This window comes from Arachis ipaensis, chromosome B09, assembly GCF_000816755.2.
Source record: "Arachis ipaensis cultivar K30076 chromosome B09, Araip1.1, whole genome shotgun sequence".
NCBI classification, from domain to species: Eukaryota; Viridiplantae; Streptophyta; class Magnoliopsida; order Fabales; family Fabaceae; genus Arachis; species Arachis ipaensis.
The window spans coordinates 123,641,675-123,652,301 of record NC_029793.2 but is presented as its reverse complement, the minus strand read 5'-3'; the positions used below and the strand labels follow the sequence as shown (position 1 = coordinate 123,652,301).

The following is a 10,627-nucleotide window of genomic DNA, read 5'->3' as shown; positions in this document are numbered from 1 at the left end:
ATCCTTAGTGAGAAATTAAAAAAATTGATAAAAAAATTGATAGAAAAAAATTGAGAAATTAATAATGAGAGAAAAATAAAGAAAAGAATTGTTTAGTGGTATCATTAACACCAAAAAAAATTAACACCGACGCGATGAAGAGGAATTAAAAAAATTGATAGAGAGAGAAAGTGACCGACGCATTACCTCATTCACACTTCAAATTAAAACTCAAAAATTGTGTCGCCACCAATTTATTCACAAAATAATTAGCAATAATTAAATAAATAAAAAGGGGTGGCTCTCGTCTCACTCTTCTCTCTACTCTTTCCTTTTCTTTCTTTTCCTTTCTATTCTATTCCAATTCCAATTCCAATTCCAAATCTATTCAATTGGTTTTTTGTGGATCCGAGTTAGAGTGTGTGCGACTCAGCGAGTTGGTTGGAATTGAATTGAATTCAGTGAGTCTTCTTTCTGACTCGGTGGTACATGCGGCTGTTCCTGCTATTGCCACGCATCATTCTCTCTCAGAATTCGAATCTCCTGTTTCCGGAAAAAAAAACTTGGAATCCATTTTTAGTTTTAATCAATATATCCCGATAAATTCGAATAACCTTATTATTATTATTATTATCCAGCTTCTTCTTCTTCTTCTTCTTCTTCTTCAACTCCAAGCACAACTCACAACAACTCAGAACAGTGTTTTTTTTTTTTTGGTTTTTAGGGTGAGATCAATAGTTTTTCTGTGGCTTTAAGTCAGTTTTGATTGTTGGTTTGGATTCAATTGAGGAAAAGAACTTGTGCCTGGGTTTTGAATTTCCATGAGGATCTGTTGCAAGTGATTACTTTTTTTTTGTGATTTTTTTTTTTTTGCCAAAGAGGGTTCTTTGATTTCGGTTGATCATGGTTAGCGGCAACATTTTTCACTGTAGAAAGAATTCATGGCCGCCTGAAGAGTATATCAATAAAGCCACTTTACAGCTGGTAAGCTTCTAAACTTTTTAATTTTTTTCTGTGTCTTGCAGCTTTTGATTTTTTCCAATAATTTTCGTTCCTGGTGAATTGGCATCTTAGTATTCTGATGGTTTAGCATGAGTTTGCCTGAAAATTTGAATTCTGGACTTGATGTGAAGCTCTATGTTTTTTTATTTTTTATTTTCCCTGTGGAATGATTGAGTTGCATATTACCATTTAATGATTAAGGAAAAAAGTGAATTGAATGAATGTATTTGCTAAGGCAACTGTTTATGGTGCTACATGCGTTTTTGATTTGTTAATCATATCATAGCTGAATAAAATTGAAGTGTTCTTTGCACCCTTTTTGCAGTTTGATTTTGATAGTGCTGCACCACCTGAGCAAGCTTGGAGAAGGAGATTAAACAGCCATGCCAATCTTCTTAAAGAATTTAGTGTCACTTTTATGGAAGCTATTAAGATGGCAAGTGTTATCTCTCTGACTGGAATTGATTAATTTAGTACATGGAATCTTTGCATATAGTTATTCAAGTTTGTTTTTAATTATTATTTTTGTTCCTCTTGGATATATTCCTGTGTCTTATTTTATTAAACTTCAAAATTCCAGGTTCGATTAGGCATACGCATATGGTCATACGTAAGGGAAGAGGCTTCTCATGGAAGGGTAAATTTTCAAATTATCCTTCATTTTCTCTAGCCATTCATTGCTCTCTCTTTTTATTTATTTTTTATTATTGTTAATATTCCCTGATATTATGATAAAAGAGTTGATTAACTTTATAGACTATAGAAAGTTAAAGATTCCAGACATGAGAAGTGACTTTTTGTTTCTCTGGTGTCTGCAGAAAGCCCCTATTGATCCTTTCACTCGAGAAAGTTGTAAGCCATCTGCAACTCAAGGAGTTCCACTTGGAGGGATGGGGTATGTTCGATTCCAACTGAAATAGGATCATTAATCAACTGAATGGATAGTCCTGTATGTTACTTTACACAAAAATGTTATTTGGACGCCAAAAAAGGACATTCGCTCTATTACCATTAGATTTGATTTTGGACCTTACTCATGTCTCGAACATGTGCATTCTCCACCCCTTGGATTTAAAAGGTGTCTAAGTGGATACCAACTTTTGGTGTGTAAAAACATTATTTTTCATAATAGGATTAACCATTCCGCTGGTTAATGGGGCACTCTTTCTTTATTCAATTGGTCACTTGTTCAACTTTGGTAGCAAGTCTCTGTAATAAATAGGTCTTTCTTCTTCTGTTACTGATTTGTACAATGTTCATATGCCTCCACAGGAGTGGCAGCATATCAAGGGGATTTAGAGGTGAGTTCCGACAATGGCAAATTATCCCTGGTTTATGTGAAGCTTCACCTGTCATGGCCAACCAGTTTTCCGTACGTTCATTTTTTCTTTCTGCTTAATATTGACCTTTTGAACTGCTTCTTATGTTTGTATTATCTTATTTATTTACTCTAAATGGCAGATTTTTGTTAGTAGAGATGGAGGAAACAAAAGCTTTGCATCAGTTTTGGCGCCTGGACAGCATGAAGGCTTAGGGTAAGGAGTAATTTATGAAATTTTAGAAACCAATGTTCATAAATATAACATCTGTAATGTAAGATTAAAAGAAAGGGTGGGGGAGGGGGATAGGCGTTTTTTTCAAACTTCAAAATGTTTTTATTTATTATTGTTTATTATAAGCTTTCGTTGACATCTGTTTTTCAGTGATGGGATTTTTCATTTGGTTTTATGGTTTTTCTAGCAGTGCGTGTTTATCCATCAGTCTGGTTTTTGTTTAAACCTAAAGAGGGTTTCTAATTATTGTGTGCTTTACTCTCATTAGTTGCTTTTCATATATCTCAATACATACATCAACTCAAATTTTCTTGTTACTTTTCTTTTTTCAGGTCCCACAAGAAAGCTGACGATCAGGGTATATCATCATGGGGGTGGAATCTTAATGGCCAGCACTCAACGTACCATGCTTTATTTCCAAGAGCTTGGACAGTTTATGATGGTATCTTCATTTGTTTTAATTATTTTTCAACTGTTCTCTAGATACGTATGGTCCTTGTGAATTATGGCGTAATAGCGGTGTTCTAATTCTTAGGTGAGCCAGACCCAGAACTTAAAGTGTCTTGCCGGCAGATATCACCTTTCATACCGCATAATTATAGAGAAAGCAGTCTACCAGCTGCTGTTTTTGTTTATACAGTATGTATTTCTCCAGCTATTGTCATTTTCTCTGATTATATTTCCACAGTACAGAATAGTTGGTGTGTTTTTGTTTTCTTAGTTGAAAACATTTATTTTAATTCATGTTACCTTTTTTTCAAAGTGAGTGAAGGAATTGATATTCTGCATTGCACCTTTGTTCAATATTATCTATTGCATCCATATTACATTCATCTAGCTGGGTAATATATAGCTTATTAGAGAGTCATACTTGTTTCTTTTGCAGTTGGTAAACACTGGTAAGGAGAGAGCTAAAGTCAGCCTTCTATTTACTTGGGCGGTAAGATTTTTTTCATTATAATTATTTTGCACAAAAAAGCACACAACTCGATTAAATTAACCATCAATATCAATTTTCTGCAGAATTCCATTGGTGGAAACTCACACTTAACAGGAGGTCATGTAAATGAGCCGTTTATGTAAGTTCTTCTATCTTGATATATCTTTGCTTATCTATAACACAAGCTCAAAACATTATCTTGACTCTTTTCTTTATTTTCAAAAACCTTTTCTCATTCACAGAGCTGAAGATGGAGTCTCCGGAGTACTTCTACATCACAAGCAAGTTATCAAACCTTATAGCTATATATGACGGTTGGTTTGCATATTTCTCTGTAGTTTGTACCTAAATCCATAATAGGACAATGACATGAAGTTCTGACTATTCCAAAGGGGGTATTGCTGCTTAGGTTTGATTTTCCCTATATCCCTATTAACTAGCTGTGCTTAAGATGCACCGAGAAGGATGCTTTTCCTTGATCATTAAGTTTAGGTGTGAGAGCTTATGCTTTGAGTAAGGCTGTGTTATAAGATTAAAGGGGAAACAATTGGTCAAGAATTATCAGGGTGTCGAGATGTCGTGGAGACCTGTGATATGTTTTGATGGTCTTAGATCTCTTGGAAGGAAAAGGTGATATAAGAACTAGTTGTGAGGGGATTTGTTTTCTGGTTTGGATACTTTAATGTAAGCTGTTATTTTACTAAAATTTTGTTCTGTTAAGATAGTATTCTGTGCAGTAGTTGACTCATAAGTCAGGTGATCTCAGTAGCTGTTCTGTATTAATTAGAATAGATTGATATGGATTTACTGCATGGGTAGAAGTAGGAGCATGTAACTTTAGGTTTTTACAGTCCTCTATAATAAATGGAATACTCAGAAGCTGTAAAACAAAGATCATCTACGAAACCGTTTTAGGAAACTAAGTCCTCAATTTATGTTTGGATATGTTAATTCAGAAGGGAAAAGGGATTGTAGAGACTTTATATTATGGATAAAATTTTTCTAAAAGGTGCTTTAAGTAGTATTTCACTGAAAGGGGTAAGCATGATTTAAAAGGTGATTTGCTGGATGGTAAAGGGTATATTTTCATGAGAAATGATTTTTAGGCCAAATATCTGAGAGAGAGAAAAAAGGCTATCCAGAACAGAATACTAGTCCAACAACCATCTTCTGTATATATATTATGTTTCTAGACCAGTAGAGCATCAGGTTAAAAGAGTTGACCACAACAGACATGATACATGATAGCGTACAATGGCGTCGTTTGATTCATATAGCCGACCCAATCTAGTGAGATAAGACTCTGTTATTGTTGTAACTGAAGTTGAAAACTTAGATATGCAAAAATCGAAGTGATTTAGCTTTTGAGGAAGTGTAGATGATGATGATGATTATTATTGTTGTTATTATTATTATTATTGTTATTGCTATTCAAGTAATGTCGTGTAGTTCCTACGATGACATTTAATCCTTTCACAAACAAATTACCAATGAAAGATCCATCTATGTACGATTTGCACCTGACTGCTATATAACTGATGATTTTACTGGAAATTATTCCAATGCAGGACAGGAAAAGGTAACCCTCCTGTAACCTTTGCAATAGCTGCATGTGAGACACAGAATGTTAGTGTTTCTGTTTTACCGAAGTTTGGGCTCTCTGAAAAAAGTAGCACAACAGCAAAAGGCATGTGGTGTAAAATGGTGCAGGTACAGATTACCTCTATTTTGGGGATTCTAAATGATATTTATATCACCATTACCTTCATGGCAAAATATATGTGGTTGATTCTAAGTTAAATTGTTGCATATTAAGGATGGACAATTTGACCGGGAGAATTTCTCTTCTGGAGCTAGTATGCCCTCATCACCTGGAGAGACTCTATGTGCTGCTGTTTCAGCTTCGACGTGGGTGGAACCCCATGGAAAATGCACTGTGGCATTTAGTCTTGCATGGTCATCTCCAAAAGTAAAGTTCTCAAAAGGCAGCACTTTTCATAGGTAATCAGAATTATGTAAGAATATTGTATATAGTAAATGTCTAGTAAGACGTAGTATGCCGACCATTTTTTTTTTTGTGGTGCGCTTTTGTTTGAATAATTTCAATTCTTTTACTCTGCAGGAGATACACAAAATTTTATGGGACTTCTGAGAGAGCTGCAAAGGACTTGGCCCATGATGCATTAACTCGTATGTTGTCTGATTGGATTGAAGTTGATATTCTTCCTTACTGTGGTTTATCTGCATTAGTATTATATGTTATGATCTTCACACACCGAAAAAGGGATAAAAGATATGAATGCTTCTAAAGTAATGTTTCTAAGTGGTTTTAGATTCTGTCAGTAATATTTACAAACCTTGTTATGTTTTAAATTCCAAACAGAATACAAACGATGGGAAGAAGACATTGAGAAATGGCAAAATCCTATTCTTCAGGATGAGTCACTACCAGAATGGTAATTCTCTGTTTAAGCATGAAGACATTTTAATTTTTAAGCATCAACTTGTGTATTTGTTTGTTATGGATAATTGCCAGGTAAATATTAGCTTAGAGCCTCTCAGTATGTGCAAAAAACATAAAACAGAACTTTTCTTTTTTTTTTCTTTGCTAGTTCATGACTAGCTCTTCTGTCTGTAAATTTTTGTTATTTATTTTAATTAAGAAAGGTTTCTCTCAATCTTTCCTAGATCATCCTCCCCCCATATTTATCAGATTGTTCTCCATTTGATCAACTCTTACTTTTGAAGCTTCTGTTGGTTTAAATAATATAACTAAATTTTCATTTACAGGTACAAGTTCACATTGTTTAATGAACTCTACTTTCTTGTTGCTGGAGGAACAATTTGGATTGGTATGTATTCATTTAAGTATATTGTTTTGTGATTGAGTAACCTGCATAAAATCTGCTTTTTGGTGGATCTTGCTATTGTCAGATTAGTCTAATAAATGAAGACTCTTTGATCTGTCTTCCAGACTCGCCTTTGCCATCTTCAAATATGAGGAATAAAAGCCGGGATCAGGTAAAAGAATTGGAAAATACAGAAGTCAAAGTGACTGAAGCCAAAGTGAGTCGTAGACAAGGTGCAGATGCTGGGCGTACAACAGATAGCACCTATGATGTTGAGTATACAACAGATAGTGCCAGTGACGTTGATTGCATGGTAGATGGTGTGGATGAAAAACATCGTGGTGATCTCTCCCACGAAAGTGATGCTAGTGTTACTCTGGCAATGATGGACCAGCAATATGACAGAGATGATGTCGGAAGGTTTCTGTACTTGGAAGGTGTTGAATATATCATGTGGTGCACATATGATGTGCACTTCTATGCTTCGTTTGCCCTTCTTGAGCTCTTTCCAAGGATTGAATTAAATATACAGCGTGACTTCGCTAAAGCTGTATTGTGTGAAGATGGAAGAAAAGTGAAGTTTCTGGCAGAGGGCAACTGCGGAATTCGTAAGGTTAGAGGGGCTGTGCCTCATGATCTTGGGACACACGATCCATGGCGTGAAATGAATGCTTATAACATTCATGATACTAGCAAGTGGAAGGACCTGAACCCCAAATTCGTACTTCAGGTGTATCGAGATTTTGCTGCAACAGGGGACATGTCCTTTGGAGTTGATGTGTGGCCTGCTGTACGAGCTGCAATGGAGTATATGGAACAATTTGATAGAGATGGCGATGGTCTTATTGAGAATGATGGGTTCCCTGATCAAACATATGATACATGGACAGTGCATGGTGTGAGTGCTTATTGTGGTTGCCTTTGGCTTGCTGCCCTTCAAGCCGCAGCTGCAATGGCCCTTCAACTAGGTGACAGAGATTTTGCAGAAACATGCAAAAGGAAGTTTTTGAAGGCTAAACCAGCATTTGAACAGAAATTGTGGAATGGTTCTTATTTCAACTATGACAGTGGATCAAGTAGTAACAGTAAATCAATTCAAGCTGATCAATTGGCTGGGCAATGGTATACGGCATCATCGGGGCTTCCTCCACTTTTTGATGAGTCCAAGATCAAAAGTGCTCTCCGGAAGGTGTATGATTTCAATGTAATGAAAGTTAAAGGAGGCAAGATGGGGGCCGTGAATGGCATGCATCCCAATGGCAAGGTGGATGAGACCTGCATGCAGTCTCGTGAAATTTGGACAGGTGTGACCTACGGTGTTGCTTCTACGATGATCCTTGCAGGAATGGAAGAGGAGGCATTCGCAACTGCCGAGGGTATATTTCAAGCAGGCTGGTCAGAAGATGGATACGGGTAAACTTTCTTGTCATCTATCCTCCATAATTGTGTGTGGTTTTCCAGCATTCTCATTTTTTCTTGCATCTCGTTTACCGTAATAGGGTTAGGATTATTGGATGCGTAGTTAGAAATTACTCCCTTGAACTAATTTTATCCCAAACTCAGATCTACAAAGACATGATTAATGTATCCAATTTTAAAATATCTATAGCACAACAAATAAGCGAATCCTTTCTTGTTTTTTCTCTCATCATTGTTAATAATAGTATTTTGGTAAATACGTCTATCATCAAGTATTGAATTTGAGTTCTTAACTTTATGTCACAACATCTACTAGAGGTTGAAAGTGTGATGGTGTTTGTCATACATCTTGTGTGCAAAAAGTTCCCGCCAAACTTACAATTCTGTGGCTTCATTCTTGCTGTTTAAATTGATAATTAGTTGAATTCATCAAATCATACATTTGATTAGTCTCTCAATTTGGGGTGAAGCAACTTCTTGTCTTTTGTCTAAAGAAATGAAATGAACTAATTCACCAGGTTTGGCATAATGCAGGTACTGGTTTCAGACACCAGAGGCATGGACAATGGATGGACACTACAGGTCTCTCATCTACATGAGGCCACTTTCAATTTGGGGTATGCAATATGCATTAACATTGCCCAAGGCAATTCTTGATGCCCCTAAAATTAACATCATGGACAGAATCCACCTATCTCCTCTTAATGGAGGATTCCCCCATAATGAAACAGGTGTAAGAAAAATTGCAAATAAAGCAAAATGCTTCGGAAATTCTGTGTTTCATTGTGCGTGCTGATGATTGTTATTAATATTGCCAAAAAGCACAATTTTTGTATAGGTTTAAAAAAAAAAAAACCTTTATCACATTGTTCCTTACCCCCCAATCTTCTACAAAAGATGTTAAGTAATGGTGAAGCGTCTTTCAGGGTTGGGGTTAGTGTCTTGGAAGAAGAAATAAGGACATTTTACTTGTAATCTTATAGCATGTTAGTTTTGACTTTTGAACAATGTAGGTCACCTTTGCATAATTGCATGTAACATGAACATTCTTATTTATTTTCCCAAGATATAATCTGATTTTACCACAATTAAATTTATAAAATATCAATAATTGTTTAGCCTGTCTACCATCTACCATCAAGTGGCGATTTGAATTTCCATTTTTTTTTAAATCAATCTAAGGTATACTGGTAATCAATTATTTAGTTAAAAAAATTGTATAAATTAATATATATAAAAATAATTATCAATTAATATATAAATATATAGTGGTTGAGTGAATAATTAATTTTTTGTAACCGATAATGTAAAGGGAACTAGTAATATAGAATTGTAAAACATAGAAGGATAAATTAGTGTAAATAACTTGTGAAACATAGCTTAGTATTTTGTCTTTCAAGAAAATATTAAAAATATATATATGTTTATCCCAAACAAGTTCACATTTTATTTTTCACTAAATTAAAAGTTTTAAAATTTGAATCCATCTATTTTATCAGTCTCATCAAAAGCACAGCCCAATAAGCTCACCTATCCCACGTTTTTGTACACCTTAATTACTGGTCATAGTAGCTGTTCCACCTCTTATTACACCGTATCAGTTGGGGCATTTTCCAATTTATTCATTATAATTTGATCAACTTAAAAACCATCTATGCAATATTAAAAAATTGTGTACAGAAATAATCACAACCACAAAAACTGTATGTTTTTTTCCTGATCCTTAAAAAACCCGGTTATTCTTTCTCTCGATAGACAAATCAATGGAGTGGAAGTAAGGATTTGACGCTAAGAGAAGCGTTAACAGACATACAGTAGTGATGTGATTAATTAAACTTTACTTTTAAGTTGATAGAAAAGAGTACTACACTGCTACTAACCCCCACTAAGATTCGTGAATTAAGTAGTGCATTGGTTGGAGCTTGATTTAGAGCTTTGTTTTAGAGAAACTTTTCAGAAGTGGTGCTTTTTTCCTTCGGAGTCTGAAAATTTAATACATTGGCACAACTCACAACTAAAAAGGAGTGTTGCGGATAAGGGTGTATATGATCCTGTCTGATTCGAAGAGTTGGATAAAGGTCTCAAAAACATATTCGATTAGTATTTAGGGTTGAGTTCGGATCAATACGAATCCAATTTTACTCGGCTTCATATACATTTTAAAGAAACTAAAAAATGTATATATATTTTAAATTAATTCTAATGTTATGTTATATTAATTAATTATAAATTTATTATTTTATTTTTAATCACACTTGTTGAATTAAAAAATAAATTAAAGAAATATAAAATTAAAATTTATAAATAAATTCTAATTCAAATATGAATATCAATTTTTCGGTAAAAATATATTTTTTTCTTCTTTATAAATAAATGCATCATAATTTTTAACATAAAATTTATCAAAACTCGAATTTTAACAGTTTAGACTCGATTTTAGTGTGACCTGAAAATAATGTAATTTCACTAAATTTAGAGTTGGATAAAAATTTCAAAAATCAACTCGGTCATTATTATTTAAGATTGGATCCGAATCAAAACCAACCTAATTTCATCCCCGTATACATCCCTAGTTGCTAGCCCCAATTATACATGAATTAAGTAATGCACTGATTAGAGCTTAGCGCAGAGCAACCTTTTTTTTAAGTGATGAATTCCCCCAAACCCTCCCTCCTTTTTGGAGCTAAAGTTTGACACATTGAGTGAAACCGTTGTAATTACGTCGTAATACAACATTAAGTGCAAATATTTTACCATAAAAAAAGGTTTTTCTAGGCTAAAAACATTAATAAAAATGAAGAAGTAATAATTTCATTATTATTAAATTTATCATTTTTATTATATATAAATTTAATTATCTTGATTAAAAAAATCATTAATTCTTA

The 10,627-nt window shown here is 34.2% G+C and overlaps 1 protein-coding gene across 1 annotated transcript; it reads left to right on the top strand.

The window, feature by feature from the left end:
• Positions 281 to 8,811, top strand: LOC107617754 (non-lysosomal glucosylceramidase). Its single transcript, XM_016319604.2, has 18 exons — positions 281 to 963; positions 1,307 to 1,417; positions 1,562 to 1,618; positions 1,800 to 1,876; positions 2,254 to 2,353; positions 2,443 to 2,516; positions 2,867 to 2,976; positions 3,070 to 3,173; positions 3,421 to 3,474; positions 3,558 to 3,613; positions 3,717 to 3,755; positions 5,043 to 5,184; positions 5,291 to 5,475; positions 5,597 to 5,664; positions 5,858 to 5,930; positions 6,265 to 6,326; positions 6,449 to 7,736; positions 8,277 to 8,811. The coding sequence occupies exons 1-18, from the start codon at positions 883 to 885 to the stop codon at positions 8,536 to 8,538; spliced, it is 2,943 nt and encodes a 980-aa protein (XP_016175090.1). The 5' UTR covers positions 281 to 882; the 3' UTR covers positions 8,539 to 8,811.